The following is a 23,660-nucleotide window of genomic DNA, read 5'->3' as shown; positions in this document are numbered from 1 at the left end:
CCAAGCACTAGTTAAAATATTAAAAATGATTTTTTTATTAGAAAATATAATTGTACTTTTTAATAAAAATTATTACTTATTTATTTGTTTAATTGGTATTCTAAGAACACTAGTTAGCATTAATCACACTTTAAAAGTATCCAATGTATATTTCATTTCATAAAGAAAAAAATGTAAATAATTTATCAAACACCTTTACAGGGAAAACAGAAGAAGCAAGTTCAAGATACTACACTGAAGATGAGAATACACAACCGATTAGTGCAGGCAAATTATATTCTTAAAAAAAATAAAAGAAAAACAAAAAAACCAAACAGTTTCAATCCTGTGACAAAAAAAAGTCTTCATATTTTGATGGCTATGATTTTCCTCCTTTACATTCCTATATTCTCTATAATCTAAAAAAAACATCAAAGGTAAGATAAAATAAAGAGCGATCTAAATTCATGAACTATACCACTCTCACCAATATACCTAAGATTTGAAGCTGGGAGACAGAAAAAAACAAAACAAACCAAAACTAAAGCAACAGAGTTCATGCTGCAGCTTATACTTTGATTTGAATCTTCATAGTTCCATGCCACCGGTTCCTCCGCTTAGCCCCTTATCTTAGGCTTTAACCTGGTACACATGCATACCCTATAAATTTCTTGATAGTATGGAAAACACAATGATCATACAGACACTCATGAAGGAAAAGGAGAGTGTTACTTGTTCTGTGTAGGATTTGGTCTGCTAGGTGGTATCCTTCTAAGGCTAGCAGCTACCACAGGCTCTTGAATTGATTTTTTCCCTTCTTTGTGCAAAAGTGAATGTGAATGAGATTGGGAGGATTGTGAGATTTTTGAATCTAAGGATGAAGATGGGTAAGTCCTAGCTTGGGACATATTCACCCCAAGTGAAAGGATCAATGCTATGGCAAAGACAACAACAATCATTGTACTGTAGAAGGATTTCATGGTCTTTGTGCTTACTTGGAGGATGTCTTTCACTTGCCCTATGCTTCTTGCAATGATGAGTTATGGACATTTATACGTGTATATCAACTTTTGGAATATGCATTTTAAATGTTCATGTTGTAAATATCTTGTTGGTTATTTTTTATATATGATTTTATTGTAAGCTTAGACTAAATTTGAAAATTCAATAGGGTATGCAGGCGTGTCATGTGACAAATCTTTGACTAATTCAACAAACAAGTCCCAAAGCTAAATCAGCATAAGATTAGGTTTACATTGATTTTATCTTTCTGGTATGTCACGTGATTTGGAACGTGATTTATTTACAGTTGGTGGGTTGGCAGCTTTGGATTCTACTATTTCAGAGGTTTACAATTGCATTCAACTGATCATTGTTGCTCAAACCAAGGTGATGCAAATGACTTTGGTTTTAAAAGACTGATTAAAAGCTCTTAAAATATTTGCCTCGTAAAATGGAATGATAAGAAAATGCATACTTTGTAAGAACTTCTAACACTTGTCTCTAGAAGAACATGCATATGGTTAACCACCAAGGGCTTACTTATATCGATTTTTTCGTCTCTTATCACAGCCAAGGCACAAATTCAGATTTTAACTTACATATTATTCTATCCAATTAAAATATGTACGTAAAGGAAGAAAATATGTATAATAAATAAATAAGTATTAAATAATATTGATCATGTAAAAGTAAAGTAATAAAATGTAAAACTAGTTCTTAACATTATAATTAAGTAATTAGCTATTATTTCAGTATCTGAAACTATAAGAAAAATATTTTGGTAGTTAACAATGGACTAATATTTGTCACATTTAGAAACTAAATCAATTGATCTAGTAATGTGAATTTTAACAATAAATTTATCAATGATTGTCAATGACTAGATTTTCGTATCTGTAATATAATTGATAATACTAATTTGAAGAGCGAAACTAATGTCTTAGTTAAAAAAAATTGATTGCGCTTGATTAAATTTATAGTCGTTAAGCTCAAGAGATTAGTAGGACAAATTAGTTAAACCACTACAAATTTGAATTATAAAGTGGATTCGTGACTTCTCAGGAGTTTATATATATACTTCAAAGATTATATTTAGAAAACATATCATAGTACCCCAAATATAATTTAATGTCTCATTCTTAGGTAATATTTATCATTTTTAAGTTGTTCTGATTATAAAAAAGTGATTGTTGTTGGCTGAATCAACTAAATCGTACTCTTTATTCTTGTCACACTTGTTCTAAATGTTTTGTGAAAAAAAAATCAATTCATTTAATAGACACCAATTCAACTCAAGTTTCAGTCAATACTAGCTAAAGTGAATACAAAATTATATAGAAAAGTAAGCTAATAACAAATGAAGGACAAGAAGACCTATTGGACATTTACATTTTTTTAAAGAATTTTTCATAAAATATAAAATTAAAATATCTAATTAAATTATCTTATATTATCTTTGTAATTATGTATATTAAATTTTCACATGATTTAAATATTTATAAATATGTTGTAAAAAATTTATTTAATCATATTTTAAAAATATCATACATGTTAAAATAAAGCAACAACAATAAAATATTTATTAGTTTTGTTTTTATATGAAAAGTAATTTATTTAATAAGTTTTTTCAAATTAATATTTAAATTGATTAATCTCTATGAAAAGATGTAAGTATAAGTTTGACTTATAAATTTCTTAATATGAAGTCAAGTACAACTTACAAAAGAAAGAAAATTTCTAAATCAAAAGCACAATACAACTTAAAACAGAAAGCCGTAAAACTTTTAAATAACAGAGAAATTTCTAACACACAGTATATTATCAAAGACTTAAAAAAAACATATAACTACAGAAACAGAAAAAAAAAAAAAAAAACTATAGTGAACCAGGAATCTTGATTAAAAACTAACTGTCTAACAAAATATATTTCTATTTATAATGTAATAAAGAATAAGTGATTTTAAAATTATTCGTTGAGAGTAATAAGAGAACAAAAAAGAAAAAGAAACAATACAGGAATTTAACATGATTCAATATAAAACAATGTAATATTAGCATCTATGCTACATTAAAGAAATAATCTATTGATAAATTAAAGATTTACAAATTAACAGGATTGAACACAACAAAAGAAGAAATGCTCCATAAAAACTACATATGTGAAACTAATTAGAGTAGTTTAATAGTTTTTTCGCTTATAATTATTTTCAATTGTAATAATTTCTTATAAATAACGAATTCACATTTCTTATAGTAAACATATAATATGTATATCCCTTACATTCACATACTTTAATTATTTTGAGTTTTACTGTTAAAACTCATATAAATTAGGAGTTAATTAACTTAATTGTGCAAACCTTAACTTTTTATTTAAACTATACTTTAAATGTTTAATAAAATTAATATCAGTGACAAAACTTAAAATAAAAAATTAACATTTATCATTGATATTGATAATAAATTATTTGTGACATACATTTTTGATATTATAGTAAAAAGCTTAAATTAAGTCACTAATAATAATGATAATAATAATAAAAGATAACAAAAGAGGGGACAGGAAGGTGTGTGCTTTGTGTGTATGCTTTTAGTGAACACGTGACTAGAACCAATTATTTAGTGAAGTTTTATGTATCTTAATCTTGTTCCTTCCATGTTTCTGTTTAAGAAGAGTCTAGAAATGGTAAGCCAATGTTTTTGTGGTTCTGTGCAAGTTGAGAAAATAATCAGAATATTGCTTTAATAGTACCTCATCATAAAGGGATAATTAACGGGGATTATGTTAGAAAAATAAAATTTATAATCATCAAAACTAATAAAATAAATAAAACTAAATTTAACCATATCTACGGAGATTAAAATAATATTAAAGTAATAGAATATCAAGGTAACTTTCTATTCTTTTATCATTATTCCCTCTGAATCGAATACCAAGCAATCTCAAAAATAAAAGGTAAAATAAATCAAGCTAATTATCTCATGAGTTTCTTGAAAAGCCCTAAATCTTCTACTTGGAAATTTTATTTAATAACTTTATTACTGATTGATATTGTTCAAAGCCCCTATAGATTAACCTGTCTACCACCAAATGCCCTTAATTAAGTTTTTTCCTCCATTGATGTAAGAGGATAATTTATTAATTTAATTATTTTTATGAGAGAAACAAAATTTATATAAGTATTAATTTTTGGGGTTTAGGATAAAAAAAATATTTACGATAAGATATTTCGAGATTTGATTGATGGAGAAATGTTACCACGGAGCTACAAACACAATAGGAAAGCAACAAACAATAAAATAAAATTCTCTCAAATTTATAAAATTTAACGAGGAGCACTAATAAAAATAGAACTACAAAATAGCACAAAAGGTAAATAATTGTTAACGTAAAAAATTCATTATTAATAATATTGTTTTATATTTGCTTATGAATCCAAATTCTTCATGATTCCTATTTATTTATAAAGGGCTGAAAATATTTGCTACAATAAATTAATTATATCATAAATTTATAGTTCAAATAGAAAAATTGTGAGAAATTTGTTTATGATATCTTGGATGATATATTGATGAAATTTAAAAAAGAGTATTTATAAATTTTGATGAAATTGAATTTCAATTATTGTTTTTATTCAATTTATATTTTAAATATCCATGATGATTTTTATGATAGAACACTGTCACTGTTTGCAAAGAAATATAACTGTGCTATTGGATAAAAAGGAGCCCTTAAAATTTGTATGTGCTTATGAGGTGAAAGGACCCCAACAATGAATTAACTCCACACAGTCATCTATTTTTTCTTGTTCACTTAAGTTATTATGTCCTCACTCGATGACTCAACTATTATTTTTCTTACAGATTCACTGGTTGTAGGTCTTAGGATTTGAAAATCTACCCCTTATTTGTTCTCCTGGTAAAGGTCTCTGTCATTAGTGAATGCTATTGATATATCACCTGTAATATCTACAGAAAAAAAAAAGTAATCTGATTGATTTCAATTTTTTGTTATGTATTCATTCATAGAGTCTTGATCATTTTTTTGGTTATTATCTTCTTCGTATTTATCAATGACATGTTTATAAGATAGGAATTCTTGATGATGGTTGTGGATGAGACCATATGATTTGAACAGATTATACATTTAAACATGATTTTGGTCAACATTAAGAGAAAAGTCTTTTAAACGTAGTAAATTATGTTATTTCAATATATATAGATAGTAGTATAATGATAATTGTAATATTATTATTATATTATTAATTTCTTTAAAGGCCTTTTGTTTTTAATCTTCTTTAATAGTTCTTATTATAAAGTGGACATTATACAATATAGGCTTTCAGAATAAATAAAATTAGGCTGTTACAAGCTAAAGATCTATATCATAATAAAAATGATAAACTTGAACCTTCAATTATTTTGTTATCAGGGTCATGTCCTATAAAACATAACCTAGCCTACCCCATTTCTATATTTAGTGGCACCTTATGTGCTACTTATTATAGCACATAAGCATTCCCAATAGTGTTAACTAGTAGGAAGGGACCAGTATCCTTATTGAGAATTAATCTCTAATACAAAGGGAATAGAGATATCAAGCAAAATAGAAGAACAAAAAACTTTGATATATCTTTTTCTTAAGAGAAAAAAAAATACTTTTAACATATTTTGGTTAACACTTAACGGCACTGTAATCAACATTAAGAAAATATATGGACTCATCTCATATAACCCAGGCTCTTCACTTACATGAAGAAATGGTGCTATTTTCCCTTCCCTTCCCTCAAGCCAGCATTGCCTAGCTCCTTTAGGCCAAAAAATAAAGCACCGAGATACAGTTCTTAGTGAATGCTGGTAGAGTTTTTTTTTAAGTTAATTCTAATCACATTTTCTTATATTACATCTTCATAGCTTCCTCAATTCTGAATGCAACATTTTGTAGATTGACACTGTCCAAAAACTTCACACTTTTCTTCACCTCAATTGCAAAATTTCTAAATTTTTTCACTCTTGCAATATGTGGACTTTCTGGTTACTGGTTAGTGCATGACCTGTTTGTGCATTAAAAGAGCAGTTAGTATTGCTCTTCTCTTTTTGCTTTGATTAACGAGAAAAGGAAAAGAAACCCATAAACAGATGAAATTAGAAGCTAATATATATTAAGAGGGGGGGAACTTGCCTACATTCTTTTAATTTAGACCTCATTTCTCATAAGCAGTTAAGAGATATATGTACCATGATAAACTTGATTAAATTAAGTTAGTAATGTGAATTTGCCTTGATTTATGAATCATTATCCAATGTCTTATATTTCATAAAAATCAGAATTTGAATAGAAAAACATTGTTCTCCTCCATTTTGGGGTGTAGAAGGTGGAAGGTAGAGGGAAAAAAAATAAAATGAAAGAAAACAACAGAAAGAGATCTGATAAGTGATGTAATGTAAGTTTTTCTACCATTCGCACAAGGACATAATAAAAAATCAATAAACAAAAAGTTTTTATTAGAAATTGTAGCATTTAATATTATTATCAATGTATTAGAATACTAATTGCATGGCATGGGACGAGCTCACATTGGAAATATGAGATTCTATTGTGGGGTTTATAAGAAGGCCCTGGGCTCTTCAACTACAAGGACTAACTTTTGTGATGTGGTTCTCTCAAGGTTCTTATCACTACGCATTTATTTTGCATTATCTTGCTATTTCCAGTAAGAACTTACTAACACGAGTTCTTATTGTGTACCCTTGACACGCATTCAAATAAAAAAAAAGAGAGAGAGACAAGAAAAAGGATTAGATGGAAGAAAGGTGAAAATATTGTGCAAGCACATGAATATCATTGTTGATTTGAATTCCTTAGCAATTTAATTATCTAAGCTGAAAAGAAGCACTTTACAATGGTCAAACAATTTCTCTTGCTATACCATGTAATATTGCCAAGATTCATGCTTCTTTGTTATGATATCATAATAAAAATTTGGCTGTGATTACTTACGAATTTTCAAGAAAAATATGAACTTCTTGTGGATACAAGATCATCAATATTCTGAAAGTTGTAATTGGAAACCTTCTTCTTTTGTCCCCTGCACAGAACCTCAACATCTACCATAAATGTTGCACACACAGGTCGATGGTCGGAAAACTTAAATTCTTTACGGACGTATGAAATTTGATTTATTCCTCTTCCATGCCACAAGATTCTATCACACCTACAATCCTTAATCATTCAGACTTTAATGAAAGAATGTAAGTACAAAATTTGGTCCCAAAAAGATGTTACTTGCGTTGCTTTAGTTCCCAAAAGTTTCTGTTTTATATAAATTTGTCTATAAAGAAATGAACTTGTTAGCAAGTTAACAATTTTGGTAGGATGACTTGTTAGCAAGTTAATAACTTCAAAGAACAATTTGAATTTGATGGAAAGACCAAAGAAATTGAAGTAACATTGTTCAGGGACCAAATTATATATTTTTACTCGGGGAAAATGTCTTAAATTCTTCAAACCGATGCATACCAAGCTGGAGTTCTCCTTTTGTTCTTTGAAACTTTGACACCTTCAACATAGTAAGTGTCTGAGTTGAAGGCATATTTATAAGTAGGTGCAAAGGAGATCTTCCCCTCTTTCCACCCCTTAAATACACGACCTGCTTCCCTCTCCATTTTAAGCTATGAAAATAAGAAAATACACAATGAATAATCAGAAAAGCAACAAAAATTCAGAACAACTCAGTTGAGCAACCGTTAAACTATCATATGATTATTGTTAGGATCCCAATTGTAAGGTATGAGACTTGAGTCCAACATTAGAAGTATGAGATTCTATTGTGGTAATAAGGCCTTAAGCTCTAGCTCCAACTACGATAGCTAGCTTTTGTGTTGTGGTTCTTCTAAGATTCTTATCTATTGGTATAAAAGTCTTCTACCATGTCTCCCACCTAAAAATGAGCAATACAAGATGTGAAACCCGCATTGCAGTATTCCCCTACGACTAGTCAAAGTGACTAGTGCACAGCAAGACTGCATTGGCACTAGGGCTGCAAAGTGTGGTGGGATGTTATGATCCCAATTGCAAGGTATGGGACTTGAGTTCCACATTGGAAGTATGGGATTCTAGTATGAGGTTTATGAGGCCTTGGACTCTTCAATTACAACGGCTGGGCTTTTATGATGTGGTTTCCCACGATTGTTATCAATTATGAACATAGCAGTATAAATATGAATATCTTCCATTTCATGGTTCATAATTTTCTTGGTTTAACTTGAAACTAAGAAAATTAAACACCAAAATTAGCAAAACATTATAGATGCATATTGTCTCTTGGTTGACCATTATGAAAACTAGGATACTCAACATAAATGTAACATTCTTTGGCAAAGATACCAACCTGATCCTTGTTAAATAGAGCAGGCCAGTCCTTCTTTTCAACTAGCCTTTTTGCATCATCATAGCTCAAAGAAATTCTGTAATTCAAGTCCCCAAACCATATGATTCGGCTGGAGAAAATTTTTCTTACATAATCAGAATTTTGGGATCATAGATATTAAATTCTACAAAAAGTTATAAGCAATTGAGAAATCTCTGCATTATAAGTAGTTTCAAATGATGCTCACTCGTGGTCTAAAATTTTGTCAGGCATCCTACTATATGATGTCTTGCAAATCCTTGGAAACTGAGTGTTCTTTAGAATCTCTATGACATCAAGATTCCTGCGCAGCTCGTCACCCTCTTTCTCTCCAGATGCCAAATGACTGCAGATAAAGCAAAAGCTTGTCTGATGAAATGACATGCTCACAGATATGCATCCCTGCAGCCACAAAACAAACATGATGATGTAGATAGTAACTAAAAACTTCTTCAAATGAAAAATCGTTTGCCATTTATACTTTGTATATCTATGCACGTCCATTTAGTGCATGTTTGGTTCAATATATATTGGAGAAATAATCGCTCATTTCATTCTGCTTTCTGAGGAGGTTTTTAAAAAAAAAGCGATTAGTTTTAAAATTTGAGCTGAACCAAACATGATATAAATGAAATAAAATGAAGCTTGTTAAGGATACCTTGTTCCCTAGGCAACCCATGATCCCGCGGCTAGTGCAACAAATTCTCAAATGGCCTACATACTGAACAAGCTCCTTTCTCATCCAGACACATACAAAAATTCCAACCATTTGCTTACTTGCAACAAGACTGTATTTCATCTGGTTAGTAGCCAATGCAACAGGAATTGGGAAACTGTCATCCTCCTCTTCAGTGGAAGAATCATCTGAATTGAAGTTCGATTCTTGGCAGCGAAAACAAAAATCTTTATTAGCAGCTTTTCTTTCCATTTCAAGAACACAGTTACAACTTTTTAGCCTCTTTCCATTTACTTTCTTGAAAGTTTTCTTAATCTTCTTTAAAGAAGGCTTTTGGAAGAACAGTGAGCCGCCAAAGGATGCAGTCGGTTTTAGTTCTTTAGGAGCCAAATCTGAAGGACCATTAAGTGATTGGTTGATTAAGGCAAGCCATTTTGCAGCAGGCTCATTATCCTCTAATACCAGCACATTCCCAGCATTTAAAGGGACAATCTCTTGAAATCTGAAAAAGTGGTGAAAGATTAATGTTGAGAAGAGAAACTATATTTATAAAAAAGAAAAATACAACAATCCATCCAGATAAGAGAGAAATAGGAGGAAGAAAACAAAGAGAGATGTGAGATAGGACAGGAGTCATAGGTGAAGTGATGAAAAGAGAAAAAGAGAAAAAATGTGTCGTATAGTTTTGTTGTATGAATATGATATCTCCATTGAGAATTAGAGTGTGATTGTTCAAGTTTAAAAAAAAAATAAAAAAAACTTTTCATTAAAAATATCTTTTTTGAAATATGTTAACATCTTTATATAAACTTTTTAAAAATTAGAACCTGAAACAGAAATATCAGATTTCAAATCATTTTTTCAAAAAGTTAGAATGAACAGCTTATGAACAAAATCACATTTTTTATAGCTTAAACAAATAGGCCCAAAATTAAAGAAAAAATCTCCAAATAGACTGTTTTCTCTGCTTTCTTTTTTAACAAACCAGATTCAAAGTTCTTTAATGATTCAAGCAGACAACAGCACATGCACCAGACTACATTGACAAAGTCAGCGAGTAAATTTATTTCAAGTGACAGGTCAGAAAAGTCAAAGTTTTGTGAATCCAAAATGATAAAGGGCCATCTCCTTGACAAAATGAGGTAAGGAAGGACAGTTGGTAAAACTCCCATTAAAAGAAGGATATTCTTGACTAAACTTATCCATGGATTAAAATCAGAAGCATAAGAGAGAGAAAGAGAGTGTGTGTATACCCCAAAACATACATATCTGGCTCATTTCGAACCTGAAGAAAATCATTCAGATCAAGGTTCCCAGTGGGGCATTGCCCTCCTACATTCCATGTTGCTGCAAAAACTCTATCAACAGAAACAAGCAAATAACTATGATCTATTAATCTGGCCATAAACATAGTATAGCATGAAGTTATCTTTTAAGAAAACCATCAATTATTCCAATAAATACCTGAAATTTTGGATTTCTTCACTAGAAGACATGGAAGGTTCTGAACCTCGGTTTTCAATGGATGATTCAGAAAGTGCATCTACAAGTAAAATGAGAGATTGATCAAAGTGATCATGCCAATAGGAACTTTGTTTCAGAATGAAGGTGTAGCTGAAACATTTTATGTGAGTTTCTTTTGTTCTTAACATTCTCTGGTAATGAGGCAACTTGCATACACAGTAAAAGTTAAGGGTACACTGTGGATAATAAATAGAAGAGAGATACAATTCATTACTTCGCATCAGCTAAAAGATTAAACTTGAATATATTCTCATAACTTTGGAACAAACCACTAGATGCTCCACCTTATCTCACTGTTTACAAGCCAATGAAGCCATATCAACATCTAATCTCTAGTTTTTACCAATTCTCAAAAAATTCTTGCCAAAAGGGAAAAAAGAAAGATAAATTTTTCCCTACCACTGGTAACACATAGGAACTTATCACTACGAACTAAAGGTATATACTTGCTTCATTTATTTCACAAGCTGAAAACACAAGCATGAATATATTCTTATGAATTACATTAAAAAAAAAACATTGGATGTTCAACCCAACCAATCTGAACTTCCAGTTATCAGTTTGGCCAGCTCATCTCCTTATCTTTACAGTTCAAATGGGATTTTAAAAACGTCGTGCTTATACAGAAGATAGAAGGAAAAAAGGTTAAGTCAGAGGAAAACAAAGAATAAATATTCCATTAAAAAAAGTAGTGATTCTAATAAATATTCTCTCTTCAGTAGGATAGTAGTGATTCCACCTTTTCAGGAAAGCATATTGAAATGGTGATTGATATCAAAAAAATAATAACCAAAAGAAATTAACAATGTCACACATGCTGATCACCCATGATGGAAAAAGATTATTCTAACATTACACTTCTTTTTAGATACATAGTCAGAATATTGTCTAACCTCTACCTCTACTTTGTTGAACCAGTATGAATTTCAAGGAACTCACCAAGGGAATCAACACAACCTCTTTCCATTGCCCTTCCATTTCTCTCTCCCATGGCCAAAACTTTCCACAGAAAAGACTGAAATCATATTCAGAAGAATAATTACAAAAAGATAGAAAAATCAGCCTTTAATCAAGTTTGTGCAATAAACATGACACAACCAGTACAAAGTCAGACACATGACTTTCAGAGATTTCAGAGTTCATTGACAGTGAATAAAAGACACACACAAACACAATAAAATAAAATAAAATAAGTCACACAGTGTTAAAATGAAGACAAGCTAAACAACATATTTAATGAGGAAAAAACCTGCTTTTTTCTCTGCTGATTGCTTGGTATCATATCTGAAACTGGTTCTACTTGTATATCCTCAAATTCGTTGTCCATCTAAATTCCCAATAAAAGGGTAGGGGAGAGAAGACTTGTTTATACATTAGTGCATTCAAAATATTAGATCGCAGGAAATTAATTAATGTACATTAATCGAATTTAGAAAATAAGCATCTTAAAGCATTCAAACCCAAAGAAAACTTCACATATTCAGATTACTTGAAAATGACCCAAATTGGAAAAGGAAGAATTCACAAATGCCCAAAAACTGTTAATAAGTGCTAAACAATGCACCAAATATCAATTCTTAGCTATGAATCCAAATCCAATGTTTCAAAATCACAACAATTTCAACACAAAAATGGCATTCATGAAGGTGCAAATCTCAGTCGTTTAAAAACAGCATTGCTACCGTTGAAAATGGGTTTAAATCCCAAATGTGATTCTTACAAAAGTCAACTCCCCATGCAATGCCCTTCCAGCATCAATTATCATACAGGGTAATTTCAGAGTATAAACTGATAAAGGAAAAAAGAAAGGAACCTGAATAATCCTTGTTATAGAACTGAGAACTCTCACTTTGGTGTGCAAAAACAGAAGGGTCCGAACTTTCTCTTGCAAAGAGTCACAAAACTCAACATATATACCAAACAAGTATTTGATGATTTCCAAAAGGATAGAAGAGGAGACAGAGAAATAGGAATAGGTGCATGTAGGGGGTAGGGTCCTCCTTACTCAATAAATTGGAATGAAAATTCAGAAGAAAAAAAAGAAATAGAAAAGGAGATAAAAGGGAAACAGTCAAAAGGGAGAATGGAATAGAATCTCATGTGCCCCTTCATTCATATATATATATATATATATATATATATATATATAATATATTTGAGGTGTGTGGCAAAGGCTTTGATTCGTCCGTTTGTTCTTTGTTTTTACTCTATTGGAAAACAAAAAAGGGTCCTTTTCAAGAGCCAACAAGAAAAAGCATTTCTTCGAGCTTCAATGCTGAGAATTGTCTTTGAAGTTTGAACCTCGTCCTTTGTACTAGTTTGAACGTTAAGGGTGGAAAGAAAAGAGGTTACTTTCTTGTGTGATCTTAGTCTATAGAGAGAGAAAGTAACCAACCCCACGTGTGTGCCTGCAAATAAAATCACAATAGTTTCCTGTTCTCTGTTTCCTATGAATGTGACACCAAAAGGTATCCTCTGCCTTGTGCTATGGAATGCCCTTTACCCATTTCCATGGATTTTCTATTATATTACAATTTATTATACAAAATGTAAGCTTTTTCATAATAATTTCCTAGAAAATGTGTTTGTTGATGTTATTATTTTCTTGTGTGTGTGTATTTTTCTTTAAATAATTGTTTTATAATAAGATAATCACATAAAGCATAACAATTATATTTCCAATGATTCTAAAAAGTTTTGCATGTAATAAATTTTTAATAACGCAATCAAATTTTTGATACATGATATCAAAAGATAAGAAATACTTCACCTATTTCTTTTCTGTATATTTTTCCTTACAAGCTTGTCTGAACAATCATGCAATGCTTTTATAATTATAAGACATTGTACCAGTTTTTTTGGTTGTTTTGTTTTCAAATTTTGTGCAATAATTTTTTAGTAAACATCAAATTGTCTTTGAATTTGTTATTATTGGTCAATTCAATTCTTGATATTAAGAAAAACATTGATTTGGTCTTTAGAATAATTATTTTAAAATCAAATGGAAGGCTTGCATACATCTGAACATATTCTATGCGTTGATTTAACTTCTATTTCACTTTATTTTTTGTCTAGTCTGATCAAATGCGTCACCATTTTCATTCCTAAACGATGATGAAGTGTATTTTCCAAAGGGGGAAAAAGATAAAGTAATTATGTTTACGTAGTGGATAGATTTTGCCTGAAAAGCATTCTTTTTACTCTCAACAATCATGAGAATAGAAAAATGCATTATTCTTTAAGAAAGAGAAATGGTCATTTTCGGGAAACTTCATCATAACCTTCGTGAAACCAATAATGATTTCTAAGAAGATAATCAAGCGCACCATCGTGCATGGATTCAGATATCCATTTGAATATTTATGAAAAGGTTTGTTTTTAATTAGAATTTAACAGTTTAAATTTGATTAACTAGGAATGCAATACTTAATCACATAATTTTACTAAACTTGTTCAAAGTTTTTTATGATATTTTGATGAAAGATTATTAAAAAATTTATTATTTTTGTATGTTTGATCTTCATAAATATTAAAATTTTCCAATTTCTTGAAAATTAATATAATAATAGAGATTGACTTTAAATAAAACTAAACTTAAAATGCTATAATTAAAAAATTAACTAATTTTAACAATGTGTTTTAATCTTTATGATTTAATTGATCAAAAGAGTCTTGTAAACAAAATCAGAGAAAATAAAAACTAGTTAGGAAAAGAGTGGAAAAGTGGTCCTATAATCTAATTCCACGAAATGAATGAAATAGATGATTTAATTAAGAAATTGTTAATAAGCTCAAAAGCATAGGCAAACAAAGAGGCTCTTCCAAATGGATGAATGGGCAGTCAAAGTCAAGGCCCTGGTCATGAAATGGGCCAATCTCAAGGTAGCTGAATCTGAGCCATGATAATGGAATCTAAAGGAAAGACTGAAAATTGAAACAAGTTATAAAGGTGAAGGGTAGAGTAGAATGGTCCCAAAAGATGATTTTGGTGATAAATTATTGAATTACAAAGTCTCAAACTTTTGTGGTACTAAGGGAGCCTAGAAAAACACCAAAATGGCGGCAGTTTGGTCTTTGAAAAAGGAGATCATTCTCCCCAAAATGAAGGATGACCATTTGCTTTTGAAATGGCATTGTGGGGCTGCTTCACTCCCACTCCACAGACACACTCCTTGGTATCCCTGCTTTCATGCTTCTTAACCCAAACCATTCCACCCCAATTTCAAGTTATCATCACCAATTTTCAAGTCATCTACCTTCCTCTAAGGAATGAGGACAATCAATGCTCCACTGCTCAATGATCCTCTGTCCCATCTTTTTAATGCTACCTCATTCTCAATAATTTTCAATTACTACTAATTATTAAGAGACCTAAGAGTAAAATAAACAAATGCTATTACAACAAGTTTAAAAGTAATATAGTTTTGTATTATCAACAATTGAATTATAGTTATGTGTCTTAAATTTATGCTTTATTACTCTAAGAATATTAATTAAAGAATAAGAAGTAAATTTTTTTATTAAAAATTGTGTTTAATGGCATTAGAATAACAGGGAAGGTGTATTAATTATATATTTATTTTGGTAAAAAATATTCCACTTTTCTGTTCATTAACATATGCTCTTAACATTAAATGGTCAAATTAATATTTTACATAAGATGAATGAATACATCTATTTATATTAGATAAAAAGTGAATATTTCATTAAAATAAATCTCAATATAAATAAAAGTATAAAATTTTTTAATAAGCAATGTACACAAAAATGGATCTATAAATCTTATAATTAGAACAAACAAAATATTAATAGTTATTTTTTATAAATAAGATTGAAGAAAGTAAATTATAGTTCTTATTTAAAAAAATATCTTTTTTATGAAAAGCATATTTTTTAGTGCGCGCACACAGATATAATTTTTTATTATTATAACAATATTTTTATTTTATTAGTTGATAAAAAAATATATATTTCAGTTAACAATCCACAGGTAACAGTATGGATACGAAGATTTGAGTACCTATTCATTAAAGAAGAAAAGGCAAATGTCAAATCGAATATTTATCGAAGAAATAAGACAAAAGTTTAGTGATTTAATAATTTTAGTATACTCTTACCGTAATTTTTAATATACTTTCAAAGTAACTTTTAATAAATATAATGATTTCACAAGACCCAGAAAATATTGATTTTTTTTAAGGTCAGTTTCTAAGAATAATTTGAAATATAAAAATTTTATATTATGTTGATTTTTATTTTCTAATATAATGAATATTTACTTTTCTAACAAAAACTTAGCACTTTTAAATGCTTAAAACTATTCTAAAAATTGATTTTACCATTTAAAAAAATATGTAATTCTTTTAATTATAATTATGATTTTAATTAATAGTATTCGTCATAAATTATTATTAGATAAAATTTATGATACTCTTTATAATTGAAAAAGTTTTATAGTCTTTGTAAAGTATTAGATTAATAGATAATAAAATTAGTAGTTTAGTTTAAAAGATATTAGAAAAATCTCAACCATTAAACTAAAAAAAGTATAAAATACTATGTCAAGTTTTATAAAAAAATACAAATGACATATAATATTAAGGTTTATAAATAATTAGAAGCATTTAAAAATTGAGAGAATGATGAGTTAACAAAACTAGTTTGATGATAATGACGAAACTATAGACAAGTTGTGTGGGTTTTGGCTTGACATGCGGATCATGTTATGAAGATTAATTGAAACATAGAACAGTAACAGTGGCATATGTTTCAGCATTACATCTCAATTATCATATTATAAACTGCTATTTTCTTAGCCACTGTGTGGTTGGTGTGCAGCACTCTCTCAAGATTCTCAGCACTATCCATTCATTTGCCATATGCTTGCCACACCACCATCTCATTATTCAAATAATATAAAGTTGTCATTTGTCAAAATCTCATGTACCCTACAGGTTTCAGTAATATGTGCCACTGTAAATTCATTATTTCAATTCCCATTATTTTTCTCCCTCTGCCAACTTTGCTGAATCTTCATGTTTCAGAACAGATTTTCCTTTTTCAGCCGAAGAGTAACAAAGCTGGTTAGCATGTTGATTATGATAATGGTCAAAATATTATTCTATAAAATATGATCACAGTAGTTAATTTTTATAACATTGGCTTTCATCAACATCTTTACCTTTTAGGACCAAACTCAACATGTCACCACACATATACTGCGGCCAAAATATTGACTAGTTTAGAAAGTGTGTCAGGTAAAATCCAAATTATCATTATTTAGGGATGACAATTGAGACTAATTAACCTATTTGTACTTTGTTATAGGTTAAGCCAAATGGAAGTTGATTTTTGTTTTTTTTTTTTTCATTTTTACATCACTATAATTTTTCTTACAATTTTTTAAATTTATTTTTAATGAAAATTCTGAAAAAATATTTTTAAAATTAAATTGGTTTTAAAAATTATATTTTCACACTTTTAAAAAATTTAAATTAATTAAAAATTATAATTTTGGAAATTAATTTTTGGATTTATTAACTATTTTTAGAAATAAGTTTCTGGAATTAAGGTTTTATATTTTCAAAAAAACTTTCCAGAATTAAGATTTTACACTTCTGAAAATTGTTTCCAAAATTAATGTTTCATATTTCCAAAAATTAATATGGAATTGTTAAATATTTTTGGAATAAAGTTTCCGAAATTAATATTTTACACGTCTGAAAATTAGTTTCCAAAATTAGTTTTTCATACTTTCATAAATTTATTTTTAAAATTAAGATTTTACACTTTCAAAAATTAAAAACTTTTGTCATAAAATCTTATTAATATGCATATCTGCATGATTTTTAACGTATCTTACTGTGATTTTTATAAAAGCCTTCTACTTTTAATCTGTTAACAAATGGATTTAGGATACTAACCAGCAAAAATTTTATTCAAAATTTGTTTAGTAACTTGTACAATACATAGATGTTCTATTTTAAAATAAATATACATATAATCTAATAATTACATAACAAAATTTATATTTTGAAAATTAATTATATATAAAAAAATCATTTTAAACAATAAATTTTAAAAAATGTTTTAACCTAACTTTATAATTATAAATAATATATATCAAAATGATAAAAAATAATATAATTAAATTTAAAATATAATTTATAAATTCGTACAAATTACAAGCTATCACTCATGTTTATTAAATATACACATAAGTTATCAAGTAAAAGAAATATTTTAAGGCATTGTTTGTAAATTTAGAAAAAGACACGAGAACAAAAATGTTAAAAAGGTAAGAGAAAAGATGAGAAGGAAAGAGGAAAAAAAATGTTTAAAAGACGAGGAAAGATAGAAAAAAAAAAAAGAACATGGTTAAAAAAAACTCTCAATTTAAACAAAATTAAAAATATGAACTTATGAAAATTTTAGAAAATTTATAAACAATTTTTTCTCATTTAAATATTTTTGAACAAATATTATTATCAAATAAGTATTTTTATTTATTTATTTATTTTTCTTCCAAAAATTAACTCTCGAATTAAACTTAAAAAATTAATTTTAATTTCACTATCTTTAAGAAATTTATTTACACTATAATAAACTAAATTATAACACTTGATAGGTTGAAAAAAATTATTAGAATTTTTAAAAATAAAAGAATTGACAACTCGATTTATTTAAGGTACTTTTAAAGAAAAATTTTTGACCTTATATTACTTAACGCATGACACTTTAACTAAAGCATTAAATTTGTTAAAATGAAACACTATGATATCATTACTCTAAAAGGTAATGTATTTATCTACATAAAATGTCCAGCTTTGCCACACGTAGTTGCCATGTGATTGTATTTTCCCGCCAAAGACATTCATGTAATTCTTTTACGAGATATAGTCATAGATATTTTGATTTGAGCAATTTTTTTTGTTTTTTATGAGAAATATAAGGGACTGATTCTAGTACTTAATTAAAAAAAATTTAAATACAAAAATTTAAAATAGTTATTCCACTAGAAACATATCAAATATTTTTAATAAAATATTACTATTATGAGTTACTAAAACTCAATTCTAAAAGCTAAAATTTCCATGATTCTATTTTGTATATGTACCAAAAGAAATAAAATAAAGATAATTATATATAATGTCATCTATAAATCTTTTGATGTTCAAATGATATAATTTAATCTAGAAGGCAAAAATAAGGTTGTAGAAAATATAACAAGTTTATGTCTATGGTTGGAATTTTAATATATTAACCATTTAAAAGTTTTAAGAGAAATAACTTTAATTAATATCCACTTGCTAGAACCCTCCTAACCAGAGGAACTCAACACGTGCAATACCCAAGATCTATCAACTGCCTAACACAGAATCATACACTAGATACAAAATCCATTTGAAGCAGCAAGAAGTTAAATACTCTAACAATGAACATTAGTGACTGCATCTTGTAACAACGTTGTCCATGACTTCCTATCCTAGGACTAAACAAAATATACTGAACAATTACAGACATTGACAAAATTCCAAAGCAAATAATACATGCACTATGACTCCACTGCCATCATAGACACTGAGTCAGGCTCATGACCATGAACTCTCAAGCGATATATACATGTGTGTGAAGGGCTTCCATGGTTGGATGTAAAATCGAACCTTACTGTGTCGATAACACCAGCAGCCGCCGAATTCATCACGTTGAATGTTTGAGCATTGCTCTTCTCAAGGTCATACGTAAATTCTGTTAGAAGATACATCTTCTCAGTATCAATTAGAGAATCAGTATTACGCCCCTGTAGCCAACCAGAGATCCTGCAGTCTTTGGGAGCACTTGATCTATCATATGCAACACTCTGTTGACAAGGAAAAATATCAGTACTAAAAACTAACAATCTTAAAAGAAATGGTGAAAGAATGAATAAAGAGAACGTGACAGAAAACACTTGGACCAGAGGCATCACGATAAAATCATGCTTATATGTAAAAAGAAGTCCATCGCAAAGAAAGTACAAAGTGGAATTCGGCAAGAAATGACAAGTTCAAATCATTTAATAATGGGAAGTTTCTCAAATGCTGTGTTATATTATCCACCTTGAAAGCGGCGAAGTTTCTCAACTTTTATGTGTAATTCTATTCCCCCCTTGATCCAATTAGTACAGTTAAGAAATGACAAGGTATGCTACACTACCATCTATTGATCAATCTTAAAATATTAATAGGCCAAATAAAAGCAAAAGATCAAAAATAAGAATCATAATACACAAATATTTCTTTAATCAACTTCTCAAAGTAATTAAAAAAGACAAAAAAAGTAGCTCAATCATATATCTACAAAAGCATAAAGGAAACTGTAAACAAAGCATAAAGATAATTATGAAATGATTAAATAAAAACAATATATACACAGAAAAACTGTAGAGAACACTTGTATTGAAGCAATGAGAAAATATGCCAAAATACATAAGCAACCATATCATACAAATACCACTATCAGTTAAACATACATTAGATATAGAGCCATCTCAGCATATCAGGGCATCAAGTCATAGCTTCCATAATAATTCTATGATAATGAAATTCATCCCTATGGACCCCATTCAAGACAAAAACCCCTCTAGCAATTTAACACAATAATTGCTCATCTAAGCCTCTTTGAAAATATAATAACTTAACATCCAACACTGACTAATTCACCAAGGAAATATATTATATATGCATTACACAATATGATTCTAGTAAACTTACGAACATTTGAAAGCATGAGCAAATACTACTAAACTTAACCATGACCTCGCTGATACATATAGGTATCAATGGATTTCGTTAATCACGCTACATGGAAGCATTTATATTTATCTTAGAAGACAAAAGTTCACATATTTATCAACATAAGCCACCCTCTCCAGATAATCAGAGAAAAGGTTTGAAAACAAGTCACACATCTCTAATAAGTGAGGAGTCCTCTCTTATCTTTGTATTTCATAAGAAAAAATTATTGTTCATATAAACATAGGAAATATTATAGTTTGATCTTCAAATTATTTTAATTTCTAGTGACACATGTCAATATGAATTAGATTCAATGGACTCCAAACTCTGTTATATGTATCACTGAGTGATTAAAAAAGTCTCATTTGATAAATCCAATCAAAGAAAAGGTCAAGATGGCATATCAAGTACAACGTATATTTACAACACTATATAGGAGATATGAGCCACAAAATTAAATTTAGACAGTTGAATCCACTTGACCACAAACAATTAAAAAAATACATCATAAAGTGAATACCTTCTACGCAAAAATATACAGGACTGACATACAACATATAGTGGCTCAATATCATGAACATACAGCAAAATATAGCAAGAAGACCAAACAACCACCACACTATACTATCAAAGGAAAAACTACACAAGTAAAATTAATCATGATCTATCCCTTGACATGCATAATTCTTTCAACTGAGAGATAAAAACAATAGACTTCATGCTCTCATGAAAAGAAATGGCACTTTAATTGTTTCTCGTCATATGTGTGATTTGAAATTCCAGCATATGAACATCAACCACTAAGAATCAGAATTCATCAAATTTAGTAGCCCAATATTGAAAACAAAAAACTGTATCTTATACAAACAACATTGTTAGCCACTCAAAAGCCAAAACATATCAATAAACCATTAGTATCTATTTGATATATTAGGATCCTACATAATACTTCCTCCAGTCCTATTTATAAGAAATGACACCAATATTTTTTTGGTCGTAAATACAAAAAACAAAGACCCTTTATCAAATATATTAATCATAAGTTCTTTTTTATATCTTTATATATTGTCAAATTTGTGTTAACAAGGTTTCCACCTTTATCTATGAAAGTGGATACATTCATTCATTTAATATATGACATACATGGAACAGAACATAATTTTATGACATTTAACTAATTTTTATTTGTCTTGGTGAATTAGGTATTTGTTTCATATAAATAGGACCAGAGGTAGTATAAACTTAATTCAAGGAAGATTATCACAAATATGCACAATCAAATGGCCAACAACAAAATCTCAACCACTTATGGAAGTAAAGAACACATCAGTACAACATACTAACTGATTGGCATGAGCAGTGAGCACAACAATATTTAGGGTCAAAATGAAAATTCATCACCTTTGCTACATGCTCCAAGGTGACAGCCTCAGGAATGATGGCAGTGCGCAACCTAATCTGAACAAACCCGCTAGTATCCTTCAAGGGGAAACACTGCCCCGGCTCACCAAAACTCGGTTTCAACATCTTATCAGCACTGGGGTGGACACCATTTCTAGCAGACTTCAAGAACCAATTGCCCCTCCCCACATCATAAACCTCTGAATGCTTCACAACCGTGGCACCGCCACTGCCAAGAGCATAATCCACCCTCCCAAGCCCATCAGCAGCATGCTTCTCAATCTCCTTCTCAATCACCCCTCTCGCAAATTCCCTTATCTCATCCAATCCACCACCCTCAAACCCACTCCCCTTCACATTCCTCAATTTCTCAACGAACTTCTCAAACTCTTCCTTTGTCAACCAATCCTCTCCCTTCAACTCATCCATATACCTCTCCAATTCCTCATTCCTTGCCTCCAATTTCTTCAACTCATTTTCCAAGATTGCACCTTTCTCATCAATTCTTTCGTTCAGTTCCTTCCTCAACCCTCTAACCTCACCCTCAATCTTCTTATCCACCACATCAACTTGCACCTGAATCATCTTCGCCGTCTTCTTCAACAGACCCTCCACGTCTGAAATCCGGCCCTCAAATTCGGACAACCCAGCAAATCCCCCTGCCGCGGCGTCGCCGGATTTCAACGCCAGCCTCCGAATCAGATGAACCAACCCAGCGAGCACCACCAAGAGCACCAAATTCTTCCCCAAAATGCTCAGCACCGTGACCCACCGTGGCTTCTCAGCCTTCGGAACTGGCTTCCGCGATCGCCGTGGCGGAATCGACGCCGAGTTTCCACCGGCACCGGTGATCTTCTTTGCCGGAACCAATTCTCGAGAGGTTCTCTCGAGGAGTGCCTCGCCGCGGATTGAATGGTGGCTGAGATCTCGGGCGTTTCCGGCGGATGGTGCGCCGGGGTCGCCGGCGCCAGAGGTTGCGACAGCCGGAGAAAGAGCAACGTCGTTGGCGAGGAGCTCGATGTTGGTGGCGGTTTTTTTCTCGGCGGCGATGACAGGTCTCCGACGCGCCCCCGGGTTCGCCGCCGTGATGGACACCATGGAAGCCGACATCGGAATCGTCGAAAACCGCTTCTCAATTCAAACACCGAATTTAGAAATTAAAAAAAATGAAAAAAGAAAAATTAAGTGAAAAGAAAATGATGAAATTGTCGAAAACCCTAATAATGTTTGGCGGTGAATGAAGAATAAAAGAGCAAAAATAGAGAGAGAGTGTGTGTGTGTGTTTTTCAGTGATTCGTGGTTTTATGAGATCTGAAGAGAAACCAAATGAAGATGAAGGGATTTGAATTATTTGAATTTTTTTTTTTTTTCCTTTTTTACATTTGCTGGGGAGGGAGAAATTTGAAGCGGGATAAACGACGTGCCTTCACAGAGCGTGGAATGGGCTTTTTGGGCTTTCACTTTCACTGGGCTTAAAGCTTCTCTCTGTTAACTCATCCTTACAAATTTTTAACTAAAATTCATCTCCACTGTTGACAAAAACAAGTTTCGTAGGACTTGTTTTTTCTCTCTTTAAATTTAGTTTTTTATTTTTAAAAACAAAAAATATAAAAACAATTTTTTATTTTCAGTTTTTAAAAATGAAAAACAGAATTACTATTCAAATATTTTTATTTTTATTTTTTTGTTTTTATTTCTAGAACTAATAAAAGTATAACTAAAAACAGTTTTAAAAACTAAATTATCAAACTAATTTTATTTTTCATAAAAATATTTTATAAAATGTTTTTAAAATTTAATTTTTAAAAATTAAAAATCAAAACTAAATCAAACTTGTCCTACATCTTTTCAATTTATATTTTCTATTTTAAACTAATTATTAACGTAACGTAT

The 23,660-nt window shown here is 30.0% G+C and overlaps 2 protein-coding genes across 2 annotated transcripts; both read right to left on the bottom strand.

Annotated features, from left to right (window-relative positions):
- Positions 1-5,897: 5,897 nt before the first annotated feature.
- On the bottom strand, positions 5,898-10,562 carry LOC113864869 (type I inositol polyphosphate 5-phosphatase 10). The gene is made up of 8 exons (XM_027499061.1): positions 10,531-10,562; positions 10,320-10,424; positions 9,049-9,568; positions 8,599-8,792; positions 8,373-8,481; positions 7,502-7,653; positions 6,983-7,196; positions 5,898-6,035 (listed from the first exon to the last, which is right to left on the bottom strand). The coding sequence occupies exons 1-7, from the start codon at positions 10,560-10,562 to the stop codon at positions 6,989-6,991; spliced, it is 1,320 nt and encodes a 439-aa protein (XP_027354862.1). The 3' UTR covers positions 5,898-6,035; positions 6,983-6,988.
- Positions 10,563-18,940: 8,378 nt separating this feature from the next.
- On the bottom strand, positions 18,941-23,094 carry LOC113864868 (SUN domain-containing protein 1). Its single transcript, XM_027499060.1, has 2 exons — positions 21,768-23,094; positions 18,941-19,450 (listed from the first exon to the last, which is right to left on the bottom strand). The coding sequence occupies exons 1-2, from the start codon at positions 22,875-22,877 to the stop codon at positions 19,145-19,147; spliced, it is 1,416 nt and encodes a 471-aa protein (XP_027354861.1). The 5' UTR covers positions 22,878-23,094; the 3' UTR covers positions 18,941-19,144.
- Between the last annotated feature and the right edge of the window lie 566 nt (positions 23,095-23,660).

The sequence above is a fragment of the Abrus precatorius genome, unplaced genomic scaffold, assembly GCF_003935025.1.
Source record: "Abrus precatorius isolate BTA unplaced genomic scaffold, Abrus_2018 Scaffold4, whole genome shotgun sequence".
Lineage (NCBI taxonomy): Eukaryota > Viridiplantae > Streptophyta > Magnoliopsida > Fabales > Fabaceae > Abrus > Abrus precatorius.
Note: the sequence above shows the minus strand (reverse complement) of the source record. Positions and strands in the feature narration are given on the sequence as shown.